Source organism: Trichosurus vulpecula, chromosome 5, assembly GCF_011100635.1.
Source record: "Trichosurus vulpecula isolate mTriVul1 chromosome 5, mTriVul1.pri, whole genome shotgun sequence".
NCBI classification, from domain to species: domain Eukaryota; kingdom Metazoa; phylum Chordata; class Mammalia; order Diprotodontia; family Phalangeridae; genus Trichosurus; species Trichosurus vulpecula.
The window spans coordinates 66,759,655-66,787,616 of record NC_050577.1 but is presented as its reverse complement, the minus strand read 5'-3'; the positions used below and the strand labels follow the sequence as shown (position 1 = coordinate 66,787,616).

At 35.4% G+C, this 27,962-nt stretch overlaps 1 protein-coding gene across 1 annotated transcript in view; it reads right to left on the bottom strand.

The window, feature by feature from the left end:
* Positions 1-454: 454 nt before the first annotated feature.
* Positions 455-27,962, bottom strand: part of YME1L1 (YME1 like 1 ATPase) — a 43,898-nt gene continuing 16,390 nt past the window's right edge. The window contains exons 9-19 of the mRNA XM_036759467.1: positions 22,927-23,017; positions 21,509-21,661; positions 20,459-20,591; positions 19,962-20,024; positions 19,098-19,210; positions 17,235-17,390; positions 14,744-14,895; positions 13,657-13,783; positions 13,495-13,568; positions 8,740-8,826; positions 455-2,337 (exon numbers count right to left, since the gene is read on the bottom strand). Of these exons, the coding sequence (XP_036615362.1) occupies positions 2,194-2,337; positions 8,740-8,826; positions 13,495-13,568; positions 13,657-13,783; positions 14,744-14,895; positions 17,235-17,390; positions 19,098-19,210; positions 19,962-20,024; positions 20,459-20,591; positions 21,509-21,661; positions 22,927-23,017 (1,293 nt within the window). The 3' untranslated portion in view covers positions 455-2,193. The remainder of the gene's footprint in view (positions 2,338-8,739; positions 8,827-13,494; positions 13,569-13,656; positions 13,784-14,743; positions 14,896-17,234; positions 17,391-19,097; positions 19,211-19,961; positions 20,025-20,458; positions 20,592-21,508; positions 21,662-22,926; positions 23,018-27,962) is intronic.

The window sequence follows — 27,962 nt, the reverse complement described above, 5'->3', positions numbered from 1 at the left end:
TGTAAAGAGTTATATAAATGCAAGCTATCATATAACCTTAGCAAAATCTATAAAGCAATAAAATATCTAGAAGAATCTTTTAGTATGTCTCAGATAAGGTGACAAAAGACAGAAGACTATAGGGGTGGAGAAATTAATGCTCAACTTAAAGTAAAATGTAACTACATGGAAATGAAAGAGGAGAACTAAAAAAGACTTCTGATTATTTATAGTCAAACATATAAGGTTATCAGGAGGGAAATGCACTGCAGGTTGGAATAGAGTGGTGATACTTTTGTTCCCCATAGACAACCAGAAAAAAGTTTATATTTCTCTGTGGGAAAAGAATCAAAGCTCTAAAGCTTATTCACTTGACTAAAATGCTAAATTATGCTTTTATTGCATATATAATTTAAAGAATTTTAAGTTAAAAACTTATAAATAATATATCTTGGAGGAAAAAAAAGACAAGACACCTAATTAAAATTTTTTATTGTTCCAGAAACAGAAACAAAGTATATTTTTGAGGTTCCTTTCCCTAAAGCACGGTTACCACAATACATATAACTCTAACAGGCTAGCTTCTCACTTGTGATAATGTTCCAGACCACCAAGATTCTTGAGACTATTTGGAAAACAGTAAACCATGTATAAAGCTGTACTAAGCATTTGTTCTGAAAGGAAAGGAAACCATATTCTTGGCTAAAAAATGGGGATCAGTGGCATAATTACAAAAGAGAAAAATTTCTTGTAGAAAAAGATGATCTTTATTCCATCTTTGTGAGGTACTTATTCAGATCTTAAATTGTCACTTTCACTGGTATAAACTATTTTTAAAATATGCTAATGTTTAAGATCTTCTACACTTATAGTTAGAAGCGTTCATAACCAGTAGTTACGAAATAACCAAGTACTCCCATTAAAATGCATGTAAAAAACCTAGAAACATAATATGTTGCTGAAACCAACATTTTTTACCTGATCATAATCAGTTCATGAAGGTTTTGCTATTTTGACAGCACAAATGCTGTTTACTGAAATGGTAAATGAAATTTTATGTAACCCAAGTACATATTGTTGTTGAAATCCTTATGAGATTTTTCAAGTAAGTCAAGAATATCTTTGAGAGAGACATGTTCAATTATATTCATTTTCTATAAGAAAGAACATGCATATATTGTAGTTCTTTTAAAAAATCACATCTATTAATGAAAGTCACTTGAAGGGTATAGTTTTGTTATAGCGGCAGTATATTGACACTGCTCTGAAACATATTTCTCTATTGGTTTAAATAAAATGCATTCAAGAATCTTTGCAGAGAACAACTGATTCATTTTCAGTAAGCCAAATTTTGACCCAAATATAAACAACTCCCAATTTCTGACAAAGGCCAACATGTACTATTAATGGATCCTTCAGAACAAAATGTTTGTGTTTCTTTGCTTCCTAGCATAATTACACAAGGATAAACATGGGGGGGGGGGGCAATAACAAAAAAAATTTTTTTTTGCTTATAACAAAATTCCAGGGATGAGACAATTTCCCCTTATACTGGTGACAAATTTGGTGATACAAAGAGATATGCAGAATATAGATAACATAAAGGATATAATGTTTCAAATTTTTGCATTAGTCTCTATGCCCAAATTCCCTAATTTTCAGATTAAAAAAACCATTTGCTGTAATTGTAGAATGTAACTAGGATTTTATTATGAGTTCTCCCCTTGAAATTAACAAATACAGAGTTTACAACTAGATAACTTCATTTCTGTGCCAAAAACCATTGATAATATTAAGTTACAAAGATGATCCTTTAACAAGTCATGAAGCGCAAAATACTCCACATGAGCATCATTTTCCCTCTACATCTAGCAGCACAGCTAGCCTTGAAAAGGATGCTGCAGCATTACTTCCAACTTAAGGTCTGATGAAGTCTCTCAAATAAGCCGTATTCAATCCTGATAGTTCTTCATTGTCTATAATGATATTTGTTATGGAAAGCTAATTTGTTCTAGGTGTCACTGAGAAGAACCAAAATCAGATAAATGTAACAAAAGGCTCACAATAAAGTATATTATAACCTTGAAAACATCATTAATACATTACAGCACGCATCAGGAAAGGAAAAAAAGCTATCGCATAAGGAGACTACTACACTGCTAGATTTACATTCTTGCAAATAAAACCACGTGTGAATCTATAAGAAGGGCTTTATCATCTCACTTCCAGTTTCTTCCCTTCAAGAACAATTTGAATTTCTTTGGCATCCAAAGTCTCATAAGTCAATAAAGCTTCAGCTAGATTCTTATGCTCTTTTGCATGTGTCTTCAAGATGTTTTTTGCTCGTTCATATGAGTCCTGAAATGCAAAAACACAAAACCTCAAAAAATTTACTATTGTGAAAATTAAAAAGGAAAATAATTTTTAAAATGTGAGATTTATGTTCCATAAAATCCTAGTCGCAATATTTCATCATGGTCAGGAGGGGATTATAGGGTATACCAGCAAAATATCCAAGCTTTTCAGAACTGTAAGGGCTTTGAGTAGGGTCTCAGCAACAAACTACATCTGCCTTACAAGAAGCAACCTAGCTAAGTACTGAGGAACTCATTAACAATAAGTTAAAAACTTAGTAATTAAGTCTTTGACGATTACAACCTTTACAACCAAGTGACAAATAAAACTGTGCTTCCCACTCTGCTCTCACCTTTTCTAACTGGCAAGAACAGAAGCAAATGGCATAAATGGGAGCTGAGCATGCTAAGAAGAGTAGAGTTATCTATAAACAATTTATTTATTGATACACTAAAAAGTAAAAAATATCAGTCTACGCACACACGCACACACACACACACGCACGAAAACAAAAGACAAAAAGAAGTTGTTACTAAATGGAAGTATGATTCGTTATTCTTTGCAAGTCAAACAGAAGTGTTAGTGGAGTAGTTTTGCTGTGCATTAAAAGGCAATAACAAACAACATTTCTTAGATTATCTGCTCTTCTGTTGTAGTACTCATAAATAGGCAAAAATACTACCATAATAATAACTGCAGGTGATTTATATGTCTCTGTTGCAAAGGAGAGATAAACAAAAAAAAGAAAGTTATCATATTTTGTCAGCTAGGAAATGATGTAAGAATTATTCCCAAATCACCTATCTCTCTCCATAGTCAGATCACTAACTTGTTAGAACAAAAATTAAAGTTAATAAAAAAAAGTTAAAAAAGTAAAGATATGGCATGAAATTTAAACTAAGCAACCCACATAAAAAATGATGCTAAAAGGGGGAAACAGAAGAATGGACACCAAAACCAATTATGCCAATTTATTAAAGCAGTTTAACCAATGTAAATCAATCGCCATAACAAGCCTAGAGACACCATCTCAGAAGCAAATACTTGATTTCCCTGTCAAGCAGTATAAAATATGGCAGCCAAGAAAAACACCAATTTAGAATATAATCATTTGCAAAAAAAAAAAAAAAAAAGAGGAAGATTGGAAGGTGCACATGTATACTTAGTGAATTGTGTGAAATGGTCCAATAATTCTGGAAAACAATTTTGAATTGTATGAGAAAGGTCACTAAACTATGTATACCTTTTGACCTAGAGATCTCATTACTTGGGTATGTGTCCCTAGAAGGTCAAAGACATAAATAAAAGTCCAATATACAACAAAATATTTACAGCAACAACATTTTTTGTCATAGCAAAAAGCTGGAAGGAAAGCAAGGACCTATCGATTGGGAAATGGTGAATTGCTATGTGAACAAAATGGAACATTATTGCAGCATAAGAAATGATGGCTTCTGCTGTGGCTGCATTGGGGCTACGCGCTGCAGCCAAGGCCATCCGACACCCCACGGCCGTGGGCCTCAACAAGGGCCACAAAGTTACCAAAAACGTTTTGAAGCCGCCGTGGGTGCCTGACCAAACACGCCAAGTTTGTGAGAGATATGATCCGGGAAGTGTGTGGATTTGCCCCTTATGAGAGGCACGCCATGGAATTGTTAAAGGTCTCTAAGAATAAGAGAGCCCTTAAGTTCATCAAAAAAAGGGTGGGAACTCACATCTGGGCCAAGAGGAAGAGAGAGGAGCTCAGCAACGTCCTAGCTGCCATGAGGAAGGCTGCTGCCAAGAAGGACTAAACTGGACCCTGCCAATCTTTCCCACTTACCCAATAAAGATTTGACAAATAGAAAAAAAAAAAAAAAAAGAAATGATGAATACAAGAAATTCAGAGAAACACGAGAAGATTCAAATGAACTGATGTGGAGTGGAGTATACAAAATCAGGAGAACAATATGCACACTTACTACAATAATGCTTTTAAAAAAAGAATGTGTAAATGAAGCTGAATGCTGAGTAACTATAATGATCAATCTTGACTCTGGAAAAGAAATAAGGTAGCATCTTTCTCCTTTTGGTATAAGTAGAAATAAAAGATTTTCAATATCACATATATTCTGTTGGTTTTACTTAAATATTGTCTTTGTTAAAAGGGTAGGCACAATATCTAGAAATTGTGACAAAAACAGAATGCATCAATAAAACTTATTTTAATAAAATATCATCAAAAGGAAGGTTAGTAAAAGATGAGGAGCCATATCACCTCACAAAAGTGAGAATTAATGGAAGGAACAATTATGCTTCAAGAAAGCTTGGTGAAAAACGTTCTAAGGATGTTTAAAGGATAAAAACTCAAAAAAGGACAACAAATAGATGAAAACGAAAGAAAATATGTAAAGATTTTTATGATAAATTCTTTTCACCATCAAGGACAATGAATCTACCACATGTGGACTCAATGACCCAGATCTGCTGCCAGAAAAAGTGGTACTATCACTGAAGAAAATATACCATGGAAAAAAACAGCTGGACGAGGAACATACAAAGGAGGATCTGGCTGGAAGTAACACAATTTTGAAGGCACAAGACATTCTAGAAGTATTTGACAAAGGAAAATACCAATGGCACAGAGAAAAAAATAGATTTTGTTACCCAATGCCATCAGAAAGCAAACAAAAGATTACCAATCTATGCAACTCTGTAAAGGCTGGGTCGCACTATCTTGCCTAGGCAAGAAGTACAGTAGCCATTCATGGACCCAATTCCACTACTGATCACAGCATGGGAGCTTTGATCTCCTCTTTTTCCAACCTGGGCATATTTGTCCCTTCCCCCTCATGAATGGTTCCCCATATTGGTACATGCTATCAGCTTTAACACACTGCAACTCTGAACTCATGAGCACCAAGCAATCCACTAGCTTCACTATTTCTGATAGCAGAAATTCACAGATGTAAGTCACCACACCCTGCACTACTTTCTCTTCCATATAGACTTTCTGAGAATAATCTACACATGCATCGAGTGTATGTAATGAAGATATGAGAAGGGAATAGGAAGAGGTTCCCATAAACAATATTCTACAAAAGACCATACTTATACAGTGACACGATTAAAGGAAAGGCAGAGAATAAAAATCCCATTGCATTAATTGCTCACTACTTTAAAAATCATTTATTTGATTTAATAACAACTAGCACTTACATAGCATGTCCTATATGCCAGGCACTGTATTAAGCGTTTTACAAATATTATCTTATTTGATCCTCACAACAATCCTGGGAGGTAGGTGTTTTTATCATCCCCGTTTTACAGATAAGAAAACTGAGGCAAACAACAGTTACATGATTTGCTCAGTGTCATATAAGTGTTTGGCGCAGGATTTTAGACTGAGTCTTTTTTGGACTAAGAGAAGTTACCCATCACATAGTGCAAATACTACACACACACACACACACACACACACACACACACACACACACACACAGAGTATGGTGAAAAAACACATCAAACTCAGCCGAGGATAGAGAAAGGGAATTAAGAGAGAGTATCATACCAAGGAAATAGTAATAAACAAAAATTTCTGATCATGAAAAGGGATAGAGGAAAAAAAGAAATAGAATCTGAAAGGGTACCTTAGATTTCCTCTTAGACCACTAGGTTGAACAAATTATGGTATAAGAATGTAATGGAATATTAATAGGCCAAAAGAAACAGTTTCGGAAAATCCTTAATAGCATAAACTGATGCCTAGTAAAATAAGCAGAAACTGCAGAATAATTTCGAAAAGGACATTGTAAAGAAACACATTTCTGAAAGATTTAGAATGAAATCAATAAACTTAGATGAAATGACCAACGATATTTCCAAAGGACATATGATGTAGCATATTCATGCTCTCCCTGATTATGCCTGTTATGAGTGTATCGGGACGACCAAAAAAGGCCATTTTAACATTTTTTTAAATGCACGGGAGAACAGAAAGAAATTCATAAGGAAACAAAGACGAGCAGGACAGTTTTAAAATTATACAAGCAAAATTTAATTAAAAAACTCTGAAATGAAGATTCAGTTTCACACAGAAAATGCATTTTTGTGTTCAGCTATGTGTATGAAAATGCTCTTTATTTTTGGTGTTTACATTGTGAATAAAATTTTTAAAAATAAAATGATGGCAAAACCACAGAGCTTGTCCAAAGAGAGCCCAACTGTGCAACTTCTGTTTTGATGGAACATGGCATCAATGTTGAATGACTTCAACACATGATTTTGTCCCTGGAAAACTGTTGGATTATTTTTTTAACTGCAAAACTCAGCATATTGTGACTTGTATAATTTTAACAACTCACCTTAGACCCCCATTTTCAGAGGACTGGATATGGCCTGCAGTTAACCTAGCCACAATACTGGCCTTTTATAGATTTATCCATCCATGGATCATGTAATACCTTGTGGTTATATATGTTAAATATGGCCTTGGAATACATATAAGGAGATTAAATATTATGGAATCACAGCTATGTGGCAACTGTGATTTAGAAAACATGATTATACCTGTAATCCTAGAACAGTTAAGTTGCTTATTACTAACTTTTTGATGAATATGTAGTACCTCTCCCCCTCCTTCCTGATTTGTTTTGAAGAGAACATAGTTTCCACCTAGACTTCTCTTCTGTTCCATGAAATACCTTTTTATTTGAAGATATTTTTGAGTAGAAACCAATCCAAATAAACCAATGTATGAACATTTAAAAAACAGACTTAGATTTCCATTGTACTAGTATATACTGTTAAGACTTTCAATAAAATTAACCCTTATTTCTGTCTACTGTGACTAAATAACATGAGGTGAGACAGATCCCTGCTGCTCAAATAAACCCTGTTTTGTAGAATCCAAAAGTAAATTTGTTTTAAAAAAAGAAAAAAGGAACAATCGCTGAAGAGTATGAGCATTTTCTCCTCTTTATAAAATATAGGAATGCAAAACGATGAAAATGTGAAAGCATGACATCTTAACATTCACATAGTTGAACAGCACAGATGATTGTTAGGGGCCTATCATATTTGCTGTTTATTAAAGGAAAACATCTGATAATCAATACAATTATACAAGACAATTCCAAAGGACTCACGATGAAAAATGCTGTAAATCTCCAGAGAGAGAACTAATAAACTGAGTGCTGACTGAAGCATACTTAATTCACTTCTTTTCTTTTTTCTTTTTTTTTTTTGCAACATGGCTAATATGGAAATACATTTTGCATCCCTTCGCATGTCTAACTGATATACTGGTGCCTTCATGTGTATAACTGATATATTACTTAGTGCCTTCTCAATGGACAGGGAAGGGAGGGAGAGAATTTGAAAATCAAAATTTTTTAAAAATTGATGTTAAAAACAAATAAGTAATAGATAACAACAATAAAAAAAGAGAGCATTTGACTCAGTAAAGCAGGGTGCACTCTTAAAGGCTTTCCCACAACAAGAAGTCTTTCACATGTTAAGATCATACAAGATTTCTTGGTAAATGCAATTATAGAAATAACCATAACCATTCAGTGACTGAGTAAATAAGCAAGTCATTAAAAAAGAGACAAAAACTAACAACTGGGGTAGAGCAAGTTCCAAATACAAGAGGGAGTCCCTAAAGATGGTGACATATTCCAGATGCCTCTATTCATAGACACTACTGCACTGGTTCAATCCAGTTGCAGAATGTCATAGGATGCTCTCAATGAGATACATAATTATTTCGTAAGAGACTGGCCTCATAATCAATGAAGGAAAAACTAAGACATCCATTCTTAAGGCAATAATATGTAACTGGATGTCCAGTCCATTGAATTAGTATGCCTATTCAGGACAAACACTATAAATGGACATGGGCCAGAGGGCATTTGGAAACTGAAGAATGCTTCCAACAATTTCAAGCTGTTTTTCAACATATAAATCCATCTTTTTAAAAAAAATACAAATGATCTCCCATAGATGTTATGTAATTGCAAATCCTTAAACACCATAGTCACTGAAGAATCAAATTTACAAGTGAACCAAAGAGAACAGAATAACACTTAGTGGCCACATGCAAGTTGAGTTGTGGCATATTTCCAAAGATGACCTATCCAAATGATACTGTATAAGTGAGGACATGTATGACTGGAAAAAGAGACAGAGGATTGGTCTTGGTCAAAGTGAGAAAACAGATGAAGAACACTACTGATACTCATGAAATGTGGAAAGACAGAAAGGACTCTAGAAATTGGGTTGACTCTCACTGAGGATCACTGGGAGGACATGGAGAAGAAAAGCACAAAATCAGAAGACATATACTATCTTTTATTAAACAGATGTTTCTAATGAACACCATGCCTTCATATTACATGAATAAAAGTAGAAAAAGAATAGTCTTACCCTTAGAAGTATTCTTATTTCTTGTTCAATAGCAGACTGAGTTTCTGGACTCAATTTCCCTGTATCAGTATATGTCATGACTCCAAGCTAAAACCAAATGGAAGAAAAGAGTTGAACAAAAAATGTAAAGTCTCTAAGTATCCTATAATTGGAGACAGTATCTATCTCCCACCACTTAAAAAGAAACACAATTTCATGGCTAAAACATAAATACTAATAAATGTAAAAGAAGAACAAGGAAGTGTCAAGCAGAGGTTATGTACCAAAATTAACCAGAGGCAAAAATTTCATAAAGGCAAAATTACCCTGGAAAAATTCATTACCTGTTATTATCTTTAAGATCTTTTTAAAAGATCTCTGCCAGTGACAGAGAATAGATGATCTGAAATAGTTGCTATGTAAACAAAGGGATATACATTTTATTTTTGAATATACCCAGATAAGCTATTGATCAGATGACTTGACAAAACATAAGTTCTACTCAAATAGAAGAAAACAAACAAGAAAGGACAAACTGGTGAGGGGAAAAATGTTCTCTAAAGAGTTTCATATCTAAGTATGATCATATCACAGGGTGACTGATCACATAATTAATCACATAACTGATACCACATAATTGTTCCTTCTTCCTGCCTTACCATGAGCCAAGAAAAGACCTAAGACTGTCAAAGGGAACACAGCAGGAGCAATTCTTTTTTTTTTAATTTATTTAATATATTTAGTTTTCAGCATTGATTTTCACAAAAGTTTGAATTACAATTTTTCCCCCGTTTCTACCCTCCCCCCACTCCAAGATGGCATATATTCTGATTGCCCCATTCCCCAGTCAGCCCTCCCTTCTGTCACCCCACTCCCTTCCCATCCCCCTTTCCCTTCTTCTCTTGTAGGGCAAGATAAATTTCTATGCCCCATTGCCTATGTATCTTGTTTCCTAGTTGCATAAAAAAAAATTTTTTGTTGTTATTGTTTTTGAACATCTGTTTTGAAAACTTTGAGTTCCAAATTCTCTCCCCTCTTCCCTCCCCACCCACCCTCCCTCCCTAAGAAGGCAAGCAATTCAACATAGGCCACATGTGTATCATTATGCAAAACCTTTCCACAATACTCATGTTGTGAAAGACTAACTATATTTTGCTCCTTCCTATCCTATCCCCCCCTTTATTCAGTTTTCTCCCTTGACCCCGTCCCTTTTCAAAAGTGTTTGTTTTGATTACCTCCTCCCCCTATCTGCCGTCCCTTCTATCATGCCCCCTTTTTCATCTCCTTCCTCCTTCTTTCCTGTGGGGTAAGATGCCCAATTCAGTGTGTATGTCATTCCCTCCTCAGGTCAGATCCGATGAGAGCAAGATTTACTCATTCCCCCTCACCTGCCCCCTCTTCCCTTCCCACAGAACCACTTTTTCTTGCCACTTTTATGCGAGATAATTTACCCCATTCTATCTCTCCCTTTCTCCCTCTCTCAATATATTCCTCTCTTATCCCTTAAATTGATTTTATTTTTTTAGATGTCATTCCTTCATATTCAACTCACCTTGTGCCCTATGTGTGTGTGTATACATATATACACCTACATATATACATACATAGACACACACAAATGTATATATATGTATACACATATATGCATATTCCTTTCAGCGACTATGATATTGAGGTCTCATGAATCATACACATCATCTTTCTATGTAGGAATGTAAACAAAACCGTTCAACTTTAGTAAGTCCCTTATGATTGCTCTTTCTTGTTTACCTTTTCGTGCTTCTCTTGATTCTTGTGTTTGAAAGTCAGATTTTCTATTCAGCTCTGGTCTTTTCACTGAGAAAGCTTGAAAGTCCTCTATTTTATTGAAAGTCCATACTTTGCCTTGGAGCATGATACTTAGTTTTGTTGGGTAGGTGATTCTTGGTTTTAATCCTAGCTCCATTGACCTCCAGAATACCATATTCCAAGCCCTTCGGCCGCTTAAAGTAGAAGCTGCCAGATCCTGTGTTATCCTGATTGTTTTTACACAATATTAAAATTGTTTCTTTCTGGCTGCTTGCAGTATTTTCTCCTTGATCTGGGAGCTCTGGAATTTGGTGACAATGTTCCTAGGAGTTTTCTTTTTGGGATCTATTTGAGGAGGCGATCGGTGGATTCTTTCAATTTCTATTTTACCCTCTGTCATAATATCAGGGCAATTCTCCTTGATAATTTCTTGAAAGATGATATCTAGGCTCTTTTTTTGATCATGGCTTTCAGGTAGTCCAATAATTTCTAAATTATCTCTCCTGGATCTATTTTCTAGGTTCAGTGTTTTTCCAATGAGATATTTGACATTGTCTTCCATTTTTTCATTCCTTTGGTTCTGTTTTATAATATCTTGATTTCTCATAAAGTCACTAGGTTCCACTTGCTCCAATCATATTTTTAAGGTAGTATTTTCTTCAGTGGTCTTTTGGAGCTCCTTTTCCATTTGGGTAATTCTGCCTTTCAAAGCATTCTTCTCCTCATTGGCTTTTTGGAGCTCTTTTGCCATTTGAGTTAGTCTATTTTTTAAAGTGTTGTTTCCTTCAATATTTTTTTCAGTATTTTTTTGGGTCTCCTTTAGCAAGTCATTGACTTATTTTTCATGGTTTTCTTGCATCATTCTCATTTCTCGTCCCAATTTTTCCTCTACTTCTCTAACTTGCTTTTCCAACTCCTTTTTGAGTTCTTCCATGGCCTGAGACCAGCTCATGCTTTTCTTGGAGGCTTTTGGTGTAGGCTCTTGCACTTTGTTGACTTCTTCAGGCCATATGTTTTGGTCTTCTTTGTCACCAAAGGAGAATTCCAAAGTCTGAGACTGAATCTGGGTGTGTTTTCGCTGCCTGGCCACGTTTCCAGACAACTTACTTAACCCTTGAGTTTTTCGTCGGGGTATGACTGCTTGTAGGGCAAAGAGTACTTTGTTCCAAGCTTGAGGGGATGCGCCGTTGATTTCAGAGCTATTTCTATACAGCCAGCTCTGCCACACCAGCACTCCTCCTTCCTCAAGAACCACCAACCCACACCTGACGCAAATCTTCAGCAGGCTCTGCACTCCTGCACTGATCCGCCACTTAATTCCTCCCACCAGGTGGGCCTGGGGCCGGAAGTAACTGCAGCTGTAGTTCTGTAGCTGCACCTCCCCTGCTGCCCCTGGGGCAGTGGCCGAACTGCGAACTCTGTCCCCTGCAGCTTTTCCCACTAACCTTCTCTGTTGTCTTTGGTGTTTATGGGTTGAGAAGTCTGGTAACTGCCACAGCTCACTGATTCAGGGTGCTAGGGCCTGTCCTGCCTGGCTCCTGGTCTGGTTGGTCCTGCTGCCTCCCACGCTGAGCTCTGCTCCCCTCCACTCCCTGGGTGATGGACCTCATCCAGCGACCATCCAGGCTGTCCTGGGCTGGATCCCTGCTCCCCTCTGCTATTTTGTGGGTTCTGCAGTTCTAGAATTTGTTCAGAGTCATTTTTTATAGGTTTTTGGAGAGACGTGGTGGGGAGCTCACGCAAGTCCCTGCTTTCCACCCGCCATCTTGGCTCCACACCCCAGCAGGAGCAATTCTAGATGACTAGGAATGGAAGAAAGGCCAACCAAGGTTGTTCCTCTCCTTAATTCTACCAATCTATGAAGGATGGACAAAGACTGTCTATGAGAATACTTAAAAAGATTCTAGAAACACATTCAATACAGGGAAGGGCTGATATAAGAGGCACTGGGAATGGGAACCAACTGAGAAAAACAACAGGTTTCAGCCTCCCATTTTACGCTCACATGAGGTATTTTCGTACTAAGTAGAAGGTCATGCTGAATCTTTAAGTTATTATTTCTCCTCCTTTCTTTGTCAAGCATTTAGAGTTGAATTTCCCTAAATTAAATACATATGGCACCACTGAACATGAATACCAGAGGTCTTTATGATGAAAAGAACACTAGATTTGAAATCAGAGCACCTGGATTAAAGTCTGGGCTCTGCTTTTAACCATTTATATGACAATGAGTCAATCAATTAACCTCACTGGTCTGCAGTTTCCTAATTGGCAAAATGAGCAGACTGAATTAGATCAGTAGTTCCCAATGTGAATTTTTTTTAAGTGTTATAAATACCCAGGGTAATTTAATTTATATTACTTATAATATTCTTAAAAGTTATCTACTGCTCAAGATGCCATTAAAGAGTTTTTAGCACAAATTCTGGGCCATCATCAAGAATCACTGAATGGAAACCACTGGACTATGTGATCTCTTTTGTCCCTCCCAGCTCTGAATCCTACAGTCCCGTAATTTCTTTCATATTTCTCCCAAATTAGAAATATAGTACAAGAGATAAATAGCTACTATACCTAGCAACTGTGACAATGTAGTGGAATGAAACAAGAAAACAAAAAAATATTCTATTGGAAGTTATTTACTTCCATTACATTTGTGGAAGGCTCAAATTCTAGCACAGTCTAAATACTGGTTATGTTGTCATATGCTTCAAAATTTTCTCCTAGAGGCAACTAAGAATCAATGTAAAAAGATGTGAATAAAGATGGGATACAAAACAAAACTTACCAAATACAGCTTTTTCTTACAAAATGAAGAACTTTTAAATCAATTAAGTAGGAAAAACGCTGATCATCTTTGTTCACCACTTGACCAAATAATGGGAAATTGTTCATACTACTTACTAACTATGGGAAAAATACTGAAATAAGGCATCTCTCAAAAGAAAAAGAGGAAAAAGAGAAAATGAGATAAAAATGAGCTCTTACCTTTTCACTCATTCCAAATCGAGTCACCATTCGCTTTGCTATTTTAGTAGCATTATCAAAGTCACTTGAAGCACCTATATTAAAAATAAGTAAATCAGTATTTTTAAAAGTTATTATATTAGTAAACCAATATTTGAACCACAGCAATTCTTTGCAGTCAACCTGTTGTAATATGGTCAGTTCCAAATATAAGCTCCTCTGCAACTCTTCCTCCCATACTAACATCCATTTGAGCAAGCAGCTGGGACCTAGTTTCATTCCATCTATCATTTTCAGGTAGAAGTGACACCTACAAAATGGGAGAAATGTTCATATTATAACAGAAGGAAAAAGTCAGATCCACAGTTCTCAAAAAAAGATCAGTATTCTTACTGCTCACCACCTAGCATTATGCTCTGAACCAATTAATGAGAAATGTAGCAACACAAGAAGAAAATTATTTCAACTTCAGACCAATGTTTATTTTATGCCAAAAGGGTGAATGAGGATAACAACAACAGTAATAATGACGATGATGGTAACGGCACTTATATACAACCTATTAAGACTTGCAAAATGCTTTACAAATATAATCACATTTAATTCTCACAGCAATGCTAAGAAGTAGATGCTCTTATTATCCCCATTCTACAGATGAAGAAACTGAGATTTTGGCCCAGAGTCACCTACACAACTAGTAAGTGTCCAAGGAAGAATTGGAACACGGCTGTTCCTGACTCCAAGTCTAGCACTCTATCCCACTGCAACACCTGGCAGCCCTACTACACCTCGGCTGCATTATACTGTGAGAGGATCTATGTCATCATCAAAGATGAATCGATATTAAAATGTCTACAGCCAGGAGGAAATATTAAATTGGTACTTGTGCTACGTGATCCTAAACCAGAACAGTTAAGAAAAATATAGAACTGGTGACTTGTGATCTAAGTTTTGCTTTTGTGATTTTTAAGAAATAAAAGTTATCCAAGAATTAAAGATGGGGTATTCTGAATCTGTATCTAAATAGGAAAAAGCACTCATCAAGAAAAATACACTTCAGAAGAATATCTGGTACATCTTCAAGTAAGTTCAGAAAGAAAATTTCAAAAACAGTTTCAACTAAAGATGTAAACATGTTCTACCCATTAGAACACACTATATTTCTACAGACAGTTTATACAACTTTATTACTAATCAGAGGGTTCACTAATGACCGCTACAGGAACCTTTATCTTGAAAATCAACAAATAAAAAGTTTCTAAAGCCTCACATGTCCAAGTGTTGGTCCTCTTGGCATGATTGTAGCTTTGTTGATAGGCATAGCATCTTTAGTGTAATATGCGATAATTGCATGGCCAGATTCATGATATGCAGTGATGGTTTTGTTTTTATTATCAATTTCTACACTTCTACGTTCAGGACCTAAAAATGAGAAATCACTTAATTGAAACAGTACATTCAAGAATAGTTTATTGAATCAAAGAAGTTATTTGACTTAATACAATACTAAGTGTTATTGAATCTGAAATTATGTCCTTAGCTGGGTAGAGGTAGAAGCAGACAAAATAAAATAAGTATATTATGAAAAAACAATCTTGCACAATAAATGCCAGTTTTGCAATAACAGAAAGTCAAACTATCCCCATTGTTACCCAGTTCAATTTCTAGAAAATACATGTCCTGTTTCATGTAAAAAAAAAAAATCCAAAACATTACAATATTTAGGATCTACTCTTTCCCCCTCCAAAAAGCTAAAACATTATGAAAAAAAGGAAAATCGGAACAACAATATAAATGCTAACTATAATTATATAAATAATTAAAATACTGAGAGCAACTAAATGAGGAAGAATTACTGGAAAGAAAAAGTTCAGAATGGATCACAGAAGCAGTTTTTTTTTTACCTTCCTGCTGAAGTTAACATAAACATATGAACAAAAATCTTTATCATTTAGATATTTGAATTTATTTTTCTTGATGTTTACAACACTATGTTTAGAATAAACTTTAAAAATAAAATTTATAAAATTGATATTTTAAAGGTCAAGGATGAAAGGAAAAATTCAAAATTAAGTATTGAAAATGGATGAAGAAAACTATCCTTTTATACATATGCCTTCAGAACTGAACTGTGGCACTTGACACTTGATGATATGGAATATCTCATATAAAATACACAACATATTAAAAATTAAAGAAATATTTTTACTGAACTCCTTTCAAGGAAGTATGTCTCTGTGCAACAAACATGGGTTTGTAGTATGGTTTGTTTATGGGGTTTTTTTTTTAAATTGTTATTTTGTTTACAGTATGTTTGCAGTTTGGGTACTACACACCAAAACATGATTCTTGCTACAACTATCCTAACCTTCAGTGCCATATCATGAACTACCTGTAGGAGAACATTTTGAACTGGAAATTCTTCAGGAACCTCACACTCAACATGCCCAAAACAGAACTCATTATTTTTCCTCCAATATTCAAGACACCACTCCGTTTCTAGACAACCAGGTTTGCCACCTCAGAGTTATCCTCAATTCTTCAGTCACCTTCCCTCCTAATTTCCGATCAGTTTGCAAACCTTATTAATCTACCATGACAACATCTTTCACACAACCATCCCCTTCTGTCCATTTACAGTTACCACCGCAGTCCACTTTTTCATCATCTCTTGCCAAGACTATGACAACAAGCCTCCAAACTGGTTTCTCCCCAATCCAATGAATCATTCATACTATTGCCAAAGTGTTATTCCTAAAGCACAAGTCTAACTATGTCACAAACCTATTCAAACTCCAGGGGCTCCTTATTACCTCTAGGATCAAATACAAACTCCTCTGTCATTTAAAGTACATAACCTGGCCCCAACCTGCCTTCCAAGCCCAACATTATTCCTCTTCATCCACCCTACAGTCTAGTTAAACTGGCCTTCTTGGTGTTCCTTACATGTCATTCTATCTCCTGTTTCTTTGCCTTTGCCTAGAAGGCATTTCCTTCTCAATTCCAATTCTTTAAATCCCTAGTTTTCTTCAAGGCTTTTCTCAAATGTCACTACTTTCATGAGGTCTTTCCTGACTCCTCACTTCCCAGTACCTCCTCAAAATTAACCTTTCTGTATATTCTTATACAATATATAGGTCACTTACCCAAACATAACTGTTTCGTGAGGGACTGTTGCATTTCTGTTTTCTTAACTCCAACACAGTACCTGCCTCATAGTAGATGATTAATATAATGCTTGATTAATACCTCAGACCATTTTGTGTCTTGTCAGCCAAAAGGGAAGGCTTTTAAAATCAAACCGACGCTCTTGTTACTAAGTGCAAAACTGAAATGCAGGGCTAGACAGATAGCTTTGGTACCTTGCGAAGAAAATAGGAAATACTGTCCAAGGGTACTTAGTTCACATTCTAGTATTTACAAAAATTCTTACAGCCAAAACTCCAAAGAAGAAAATTCAGGTTTTTTAAGGAGAAAATTTTATGTACATAGTTTAGCTCTACAGAACACTAGAACAATATGATTTTACAGGTGGAAAGAACCTTAGAAATGTAATAATTCATTCCTTTTATTTTATGTAATTATAGAATGACCTGGAGAAGTTATGACTTGCCAAAAAGGTCTGATAATGATGATAATGAAGAAATGCACACACAATCAAAAGAAGATTTGAGACTGGGATTTATGTGTACAAAAACAATTTACTCTCTGAATTATTTCAGTTAAACTGAAAAGAAAGTTAAAGTACAAGAGAAACATACCCATTAAAATTTTATCCTTGGAGAACTCCAGTTCCTTCATGGTAACCATATCTTTCCCATCAACAGCTGCTTTTAATGCAGCTTGATTCACAAGATTCTCTAACTCTGCTCCAGAAAATCCAACTGTACCACGAGCTATTATTTCTGGATCAACAGCTATGTAAAAAGAACATAAACACTAAAACTTAAAAAATGGAAGCCAAGGGTGGATTTACTATCAAATACTAAGATGTTTAATACTTAATTCTGAAAGATACTGAGAGAAAATTTTGAGCAATTGTTCAATCAAGGCAAAAAGGGTAAAACTAGAAGCTACATGGCAAAATGCTTTATTCTATACAAGAATTATTTTATCATAAATATTTAAACAATCTCTCTGAAGGAAAGAGACAAAAGTGGAAACTAGATTTCACAATTTAGTAAAAAGATCAGAACAAGATTTTATTTTTATAATGTAGTCATTTAAATGAACCTTAAGACAGAAGTATAACCAGTTCAATACTTCAATGACCTATAATTTCATCAGTATGGCTATTATCTCTCACACAGACTGCAAATACTCTAAAAAAGATAGTTTTCAAGAATTACGGTGGCCCAAAAGTTCATCACCTTGTATCTAATGTGGTGATAAGTCTCTCTAAATTTAGCCAGATTAGTTACAATACAATGGTCCAGGGCTCTCATTCAAAGCCTTTCCAGATCAATAGAACCTAGGAGGACTCAATGGAATCCACTTTCAGAAATACAGGGTTATCTACATACCACAAAGAGGCATCAAAGGAAGTATTAAGAAAGGACTCAATCACCACAGGATATCTAAAAACCAAATTCAGAGATGACCAATTGTGTGTAGCAATGAGGTCCATATGATGGTCTGCCTCTGCCTTAAAATATCAAAGAGGTACAAGAGGCTATATGCCTGATACTCAAAATCAGAAAATGGTAAGCTTACAACGACAAACTCACAGAATAATTTCTTAGGGCTAACACAGACCTCAAAAATCATTATAGTCTTCATTTTCTGGACAGGGAAACAAAGGCAGGTGGTCTTACTATTGCCCACACCAGGGCTGTCCAACCTTAAGTTTTTATTGAAACAAAAGACAATATATTTTGATTTGCCATTTTAGTGAGAGCTCTGTGGTAGCTAGGCTTTGTTTACTAAAGCATTTATGTAAATTTCTATGCTGTATGCACTATGGGGCCCTCAGGCTGCATTTTGGACAGTCCTGGACCAGACTATATCTCTGCTGCTTCATTTTCACTTTTAGCAATTCATGAGGTCATCATAGGCTGAAACAGTCAACTCCTAAAGGGCTCCAAAAAAGTTAAATTGTAGAAGTGTCATTACTCCTAGGGGAGTGACTATTAAGTATAGAAAAATATTATCAGAATATGCAAATTCAAAATATCTTGTTAACCTTTGACTTGCAAATAGAGATAAAGCTGAAGCTTCTTGTGTACTAAACCTTCAGCCAAGCACAAATTTACAAGAGTTACAGAGGAACAGCTTCTTCAAATAATACCTAAAATGGCCATCAAACAACAAAACTAATGGTGCTGTGGAAAAAACTGTCAGTTCAGCGCTGCTATTTCAGACATGACTCTATACAATCACAGAAGGTAGAATCATTTGGAAAACCAACTATGTCCATATATAGTGAAACAGGATTTAAAGACCTACTACGACCACAATTTTAGATGAGAAAAAGTTTAAAATAATAGATGATTTCTGGCATGCAGTTCTTAGAAATCAATTTATAAGATAGAGATACGAAGGTGTTCCTGGCCTTCAAAACATTCACCAATCTATTGTCATTGTGCTGAGAAAGAAAAAAATATACAGCTGGAATTTTAACTTACATTGATCAAATTTTATTTTATTCAGATACCATTTGAGAATTTCTGTTCGACCTTTTACATCTGGTCTTGGAACTGTAACTTGCATGTCAAAGCGACCGGGACGTATTAAAGCACTACAAACAAAAAGTGGGAAAAAAAAGTCCACAATCCAGATTCAATAAATCAAAAGCTGGCACTGAAATTTAAGACCTCCCCAGGTTTATTTCATTTAAGGGAAAAGAGGAAGACAGTGGGTGGCAGTCAGAAACTAGACTAGGCCACTGAACTAAGCAGTTTCTGAAGAAATACTCATTGGGTCTCTACTACCTTGAATATACGGGCATGTCTCATGTCCAACAACATTCACAGAAACACAAATAAATATGGGAAAAGGACCAAGGCACGCGTTCGTAAACTCTTTTTTGTATCAAGGACCTGTTTAGAAGTCTGGGGAAACCTATGAATCTCTTTTCAGTCTTATGAAAAGGCATAAAATAAAATGCAAGGAACTGCACATTTAAAAAATCAATTATATTGAAATACAATGATCACAATAACTTTTACAAATAAGTTCACTAAGACAGATTAAGCACCCCCAGCCTACAGCATAAGTTAACATCACTGTTGGTTTAGTGAGAACAATACAGAATAAAAACTTTGGCCCTTCTCACTTTGAAAGAAGAATCTAGGACAAGAGTTACTAGGGAACATACTATATCAAAGGAAAATGAAAGGCTTTATCTGTCTATGAAACCCCAGACATAAGCCAATTTTTAAAGACCAGGAAATTTCAGTGCAATTTTTTCTTAAATTAAGAAATCTCCTCAAAGCAAATATAAACATTTTAGAAAGGAAGTTTTCATGAAAAACTAATTTTATACATACTTATCTAATGCTTCAGGGAAGTTTGTCGCTCCTATGATGATAACTCCTTCATTAGGTTTAAAACTATTTTTTAAAAAAAGCAACAGTGATGACAAAAGTAAGTGACACATTTCATTGATAATTCCAAGTAAACAGAAAAATTCTAATGTACTACTTATCTCCCATCTTAAGTACTACTTAATTAAAACCAAATGTGGGAGGTAACTAGCCAGAAAAACATGGCTAACTCTTAAAAAGTGGCAACTTACAGATTAATAATGTTAGGAACAAAACAACACATCAATCTGGTCAATATGCACTTTAAAGAGTTCCTACTGTTCACTTTCAGAAGAGCATAACTCTATCAAATAACTCAGATACAAATATGAAGTGTAGCTAAATCTGCTTTTCAAGTTTATCAACTCAGACTTTCTTTAAAGTTCTTAAAACTTATAATGGAGGATAACTCATTCAAAAATTAATATGGTATGAAGACAAAGAAAACAACTTTTAATTACCCATCCATTTCAGCAAGAAGTTGATTTATGGTTTGTCTCGAATAAGGATGCATTGGTGACTCAATCCTCTTTCCACCAACAGAATCCAATTCGTCAATAAATATAACACAAGGTGCGTTTGCTTTTGCTTCCCCTAACAAATGAGAAAATAGATCCAAACATTTTTAAATAAAAGGCATACATTTAACACAAATGGCAAGTAAGGGCAGCTAAGTAGCACAGTGGATAGAGTGCTGGACCTAGAGTCAGGAGGATTTGAGTTCAAATGTGACCTCAGACACTTCCTAGCTGTGTGACCCTGGGCAAGTCACTTCACCCTGTTTGCACCAGTTTCCTCATCTGTTAAATGAGGTGCAGGAGGAAATGACAAACCCCTCCAGTGTTTTTGCCAAGAAAACCCCAAAAGGGGTCACGAAGGGTTGGACATGACTAAAAAATAACCAAACAACAAAATTCGCCACTAATAACTGTCAAGGATCTACAATATATCTGAATACAAAAAGAAACGCTCATTGTGAAAAAAAATAACACGACATAAAATTCACTTAGAACTTAACCTCTTTCAGTAATATTTGAACAAGTCAAAGAGGATAATATAGTAATACAAAATTAGCAAACACGAACATATTCAGCTATAAAATCATATACCTTAAGAGGTGCAGCCAGCATTCCCTATTTACATACTATTATATCAATGAATTAAAATGTGGAGGAAAAAACCTCAGTCCTCTCTAGTAGCCCCTAACCTACTTTATCCCTGGCCACTTTACTCCAACCCATCCCACCGCCATCATACTAAATCCTAGGGCTATATTGCCTTTGCGGAAGGCTGCAACTCTACTTTACATGCCAAATTCCCTAAAACCAGTTCCTGTCCAACTTATAATAATCCTGATCCACTGTCATTCATGACTAATCAACTCAGGCAGAAAGGGAACTGAATTGGTTAAGTCCTTGCTTTTAAGGTGGAAATCCTTGTGAATGAGTTTCTCCCCACGCCCCTCAAGTAGTAATTGTAGCATTTTCTAATATGTATATTATTGTACATACTGAAAAGATTTCTGATACGGCTGGCTCCAACACCCACGAACATCTCATCAAATTCTGATCCAGAAGCATAATAAAAAGGAACATCAGCTTCTCCAGCCACAGCTCGAGCAAGAAGTGTCTTCCCTGTCCCTGGGGGTCCAACTAAAAGAATGCCTAAAGAAGAAAATATTCATGTTATCCAAAATAAGGTAAAAACCTCTCAAATCAATTTCTAAAAGCAAAATACAATATTAGAACTAAAAGACACTAGATATTCTCTAGGCCAGGGGTTCTTAACCTGAGGTCTATAACCTTTTTTAAAAAATAGTTTGATAACTGTACTTTGACATAATTGGTTTCCTTTATAACTTTACATATTTTATTTTATGCGTTTAAAACCACTATTCTAAGGACTCTATAAATTTAACCAGAATAATAAAGGGGTCTGTGAAACAATAAAGATTAAGAATTTCTGATCTAGGTATTTTTTTTAAAACTTATACTTGTTGATAATGCATTTCCAATTGTTTCCCATAACTAGTTTCCCCATATTTAAGCTATCTGCAGATCAACTTAGGAACAGAACCCTTTAAGTTTTTAAAGAACTTGAACATTAACCCTTACAACAACCTTGACATAGGTGAATAGAGCTATTAATATTTTACAAAGAAACTAAGCATCAGAGAAGTTAAAGTGCTTTGCCTGTGGACAGTCTGCCTTAGAGAACATTGAAAAAAACTAAGATTATAGATTCAGACTTAGAAAGGCCTTCCAATCCAAAGCCTTATCCTAAGGTCTATGGAAAAATAAAGTTCCTCCATTTTTATGAAGACATCAGTTGCGTAAAACAGGTGTTAACTCATATTAGTACTAAATTTCAACATTTGAGATTTTATTAAATAAATATCAGTGTCATCAGACTATGACAGATTCTAAGATTATTCTGTGATGAATAAGTATATCAATACAACAGTTGTCTCCATTCCCTGAAATTTTTTCACAAAATCACAGAATCATAGATTTCAGAGCTGGAAAAAAATCTTAAGAGGCCATCTACTCTAATATGCTCACTTTTACAGATGAGGAAACTAAAGCAGTGAGAGGTTAAGTAACTTGCTCAGTTTCACACAGCTAGTCAGTCTTGAGGCAGTATTTGAATTCATGTCTTCCTGGCTCCAAGTCCAATATCACTTATACTACACCAAGCTTCTGCTTATATTGATGTATCAAGGCAAGAAGCAAGGACACATCTATTGTACTGGTTTAAACTTTCCGCCTATTATTAACAGTACTGAGTTATTCTCTCTTCATAATGAAAAGTAAACTAGCTCAACTAATGTCCTAATGGAAGATAAACTCTAAGTTAGTGGAATCTGAATTAATTAGGTTTTATTGTATTTTTAATTTGAATTATCATGATTAGAGGACTGATCTCTTACCTTTTGGAAGTTTACCTCCAAGCACAGTAAACTTTTGAGGATTTTTCAAGAATTCAACAACTTCCTGTAATTCTTGTTTAGCTTCCTCCACCTAAGACAAATTAAATGTGTATGTTTATACACATACACACACACACACACACACACACACACACATATACGAGCAATGCAAAATTTATAGTTATCTATTTTTTTCCATCGAAAAAATCATCTGGTGCTATGGTTAACTTGGTTTCTTTCTGATTTCAATTAAAAATGCTTACCTACTATCATACCTCAAAATGTGTTCCCCACAATAATAATAATGTTAGTAATAGCTTATATTTAGTACTTTTAGGTTTACAAACACTTTTCTCACAATAATTATTAGGTGTCTAGTGCAAATATTAGTATCCCCATTTTATAGACAAAAAACTGAAACACAGAGAACCTAAGGGGCTTGCCAAAAAGGTTAGATAGGGTACAAATCATCAGCCCTAGACCCAAATATTTCAGTGAAACAGTTAAGTAACATACCAATCTCCCTTTTTTGTTACACTCCCCACAAAAAAAAAAATCTTGGTTTTGGCTTTATAGATTAAAATGCCCCTCTCTAGTTCAGGAAGTTTTTAATCTGAGGGCCATGGATTCCCAAAAGAACCCATAAATGTGAGTAGCGGAAAATAAATCTTTATTTTCATTAACATCTAACTGAAATTTAGCATTTCATTATGAATTATTAAATATCAGTCTAAGACGGAGTCCATGTTTTTTTACTCAAGTTGCCAAAAGGGTCCACAGCACAAAGAAAAGTTAAGAACTCATGTTCTAGTCTCTTCGAGCACACCTAAACAACATGATTTTAGGGAGCTTCTGACCATTGTTTGCTTTTCTTTGGATAAGCCTGTAAATGTTCAGCTTAGGATATAGTACCCACCACTGAACAGATACTCTAAGTGAATATGCACTGAGCAGCAGAGTACAGTAGGACTATTATCTACCCCTCCTCCCAAAATTCATTTATTTTTAAATTAAACACCAAAAATGATCATTTGTGCATATACGAGAAAACACCAAAATAGTATTTTATATGAAACTAAATCTCTATTTCTCTATCTCATACCACTTGCTCTTTAAATGATTAACAGATAAACTCAAGAAATCTGTTTTGCATGACTTCATATACAATACAATACAGTGGATATTTTATTTCTTTCCTTCTCAATGGATGGGGGAGGGATGGAGAGAACTTGGAACTTAGAATAATTTAAAAATAAAATAAGTAGCTAGTCTTTTAATGTTTGCAAAGCATTTTATACTTATTTCATATGATCCTCATAACCCTATGAAGTAGGAATCATACATTACAAAATTTTTAAAGGTACATAATAAATTCCACAAGTTACTTTCAAAACTATCTGGCTTACCTCTTTTCATTGTGAGTTTCTTTCTTCTTCTCTGTGCATTTAAAAAAAATATTTCAACAGCTCTTTTTTCAGAATTACTACTGCTAACAGGGAAGGGGGGAGGGAAGAACCTTATTAACAAGTAGCATAGTCAAGCAAAACCAACTGACAGTGACCACAGTCCCAAAACATTTATCTCTTTCTGCACCTTAAGTCCATCACTCCCCTCCAGGAGATGGGTAACATGCTTCAGCACAGGTCCCCTGGAACCAACTTTGCTCAATGCACTGATTGGGGTTCTTAGGTCTTTCAAAGTTGTCTTGCTCTGCATTATCCCTGTGTAAATTCTCCTGACTTTGTTCGCCTCACTCAGCATCAGTTCATACTACTCAGGATTATCTTAAAATTGACTCTTTCATCACTTCTTAAGGAATAATTTCCAACTGTATTCATAAACCACAATTCGTCCAGCCATTCCCAGTGACTAGGCACACCCTTAGATGTTAGTTCTTTGCTTTTATTTTTCTATTTTAATCTTCACTCACTTCTTTTGCTCGGGCCTATTACTTCCCTGGTATCTTCTCTATCCTGCCTTGTTTTCACATTCATGTATATCTGCACAAAACTGTGTGTACTGAAGTGTTCAACCTTCCTTTCTCTACTTCGGATGAGAGTAAAGTTCATCTGATGTCCACTCTCCCCACCTCTTCCTCTTCTCACACACCCCAAACATAAGACCAAATATTACAAGGGTCATGAAGCAGAGAATGAGTCTAGAGCAAACAAAGAGGATAGATAATGAAGAGGATGGAAGAAATACTTTTTGGAAAGGGGCACAAAGCAAATGAAATTTCACAAACTAGAGAACAGGATCCACTGAAGGGGAGGAGAGGAAAGGCAAATCTACTTGACTGAGAAGAAAAAAGAAGGGGAAGAAACATAACCAGATAAAAGCAGGAGAAAAAATAACCAATAAACAAAACCCTAAAGTGAAAAGGGTAACAAATGAGAAAGGGATCAGGAGTGAGAGGAAGAGAACCAGTGGGAAAAGGGCCACCCTAAGAAAAGACTAAAGTAACTGAAGGAAAAAAAATAATACTGTTTACAGTAGAAAAGGGGGGCGGAAATCTTAATTTGTTAAAAAAAAAAAACATGAGTCAAATGAAGGAAAATATAAATCTAACTTAAAACTTTAAATGCAAAAGGATTAAACCAAAAATGAAAGAGTGACAGATTTGATGGTTAAGAAAACAAACCCCTACAATCTGCTGCTCACAAGAAGCACATTTAAAAAACAAAATTATGTTCACAAAATAAAGGTGACAAGACAGAAAAAATTTACTATGCATCAAATGAATCCAAAAAAGCAGGAGTTGCCACCATGCTATCTGACAAAGCAAAAATGAACATTCAAAACAGAAAAGCATGGAAAGACCTACACAAACTGATGCAGAGTGAAATAAGCAAAGCCAAGAAAACAACATATTACAATAACTACAACAATGGAAATGGAAAGAACAATAAGTCAAAAGTAAATGTAACAAAATTATAAAGAGCATGTGTGACTTAAGTGAAGAGATAGGAGAAGACACCCATAACCTGCCTCTATGTGTAGGTCGGAGATTTGGTATTAAACACTACATGTTTTCAGGCTTTTTCAATACATCGATCAGTTGTGCTGACTTATTTTTCCTCTCCAAAAAATATTATTTGTCATATGGGATGGCTCTCAGGGAGGAAAAGGGTAAGAGATACATGGTGTATTATCATAATGTAAGAAACAGACAATATCAATAAAACTTATTTTTAAAAAATAGCCAAGTTCCACTCCTTTCTTGCTCCTTTTAAAACTACTCTTCTTCCTTTTAATCTCCATTCTCTTTCCCCTCTCAAAATTCTCATTAGGAACCAATCCATCCCCTAGTCAGGTCCCTGTTTGTCTCATTTAATTCCCTCCACCGTCTTTGAAGACATTATAGTTCTGGGAAACCTGTTTATCCTCCCCTTTTTAGAACAGCAAATCTGTTTAGATTAGAACAGTAAATCATCATACAGCCCCTTCTGATGTTTAAATAAACTTAACCTCAGTAGGTTTCGCTTCACTTTTGTGTTCATATCCCAAGTTCCTAGTCATTTCAGATCTTTTCAACAATTTTTTCCTGCAGAATTAAAACTCAGCTTTGAAAGATATTGTTATTCATGTGCTGCCTCTATCTTTTGCTTTTGCAATATTTGCAAGATCTCCTTTCATTTATGATACCAGGTCTTGTGGACTTCTGACTATGGTTCCCTAGTCCTTGAACCACTTCTTTCTGAATGTTTGCAAAATTTTCTCTTTAACATGGGAACTCTGAATTTTAGCCATGATATGTCTGGGACGACTTTGCCTTTTGGAGATTTTTTTTCAGGACCTGAATTTGTACATGAATTCAGCACATCAATTTGCTCTCTGGTTCTAATAGGTCTGTACAATTTTCATGTATGAGTTCATGAATTATAGGGGCTAGACTTTTCTTTTTAATTTGGTCTTTGAGAAGGCTACTGTTTCTTTTTTTAATAAATTTGTATTGGTCTTTTTGTTTTCACATGACCTAAATTTCCCCCATATCCTCCTTCTCCCCTTCCCAGAAAACTACCCCTTCTAACAAAAAAATTTTAAGGAAAAAAAGAAAGGAAAAAACCCAGCAAAACCAATGCATCCAAAAAAAAAAAGAGCCATCTTCCACATTCATGGGGAAGGTATCTTATCATAGCTTTTCTTTGGGGACAAGTTTAACCTTTACAATTTTGCAACATTCACTTTCAACTATTTTGTGGCAGATGTTCTTTCCAATGATTCTTAAACTATGTCTCCTAGGCAAAATCTCCAGGCCAGTTTTTCCTGGTAGCATCTTTCCTTCTCTTCCATTTTTTTTCAATTTTTTGATCTTGTTCTAATATTCCTTGCTATCTCGAAGAGTCACTGGTTTCTATTCAGTCTAGTCCAGTTTTCTGGGAGTCCTTACTTCGGCAAGATTGCTCATTTTTTCTTTTATCCTATTTATTCTCTTTCGAATTCTTTCCTCCAGAGCTTTTATTTCATTTTTAATCTCTTCATTTTTTCTAGACATTCAAGTAGTTCTTGCACTTTTTTCCTCCAACTCTCTGTTTACAGTTGTTATAGAGTTACTTCTCTTCCTGGGCTAGATTCTTGAGGATCTCTAGACTTACAATAATTGTTTATACTGGCAAATGGCTTCTTTGGCTTACTCATCTCTCTAGATTTAGTTCCCGAACTGTAGCTTTGTGCCAATCCCAGGTTCTGTCCCCCCGTTGCACATTTTTGTTGGCTCTGCTGGGTCTTGCCCTGAATTCCTGCACAACTTCTCACTCCTGGGAATCATTACTCTCTTGCCCCCCAGCCCCAATCCCAGTCCTTGAGATTCAGACAACTGGATATTCAGGAATTTATAGCATCTCAAAACAGTAGGCTAGAAACTGTCATCTCAGGACAGAAAGCTAAGGACCTTTGAGGCTCTGGGAACCTGTGGCTCACAACCCACAGCTCCTGCTGTCTCTAGACACACATTCTACAGGCTACGTATGTCTCTGGCCCAATTTTAGTCGCTCTAGGAGGCTGCTAGCTTGCTTGTGTCTGTACTGGCACCAGTT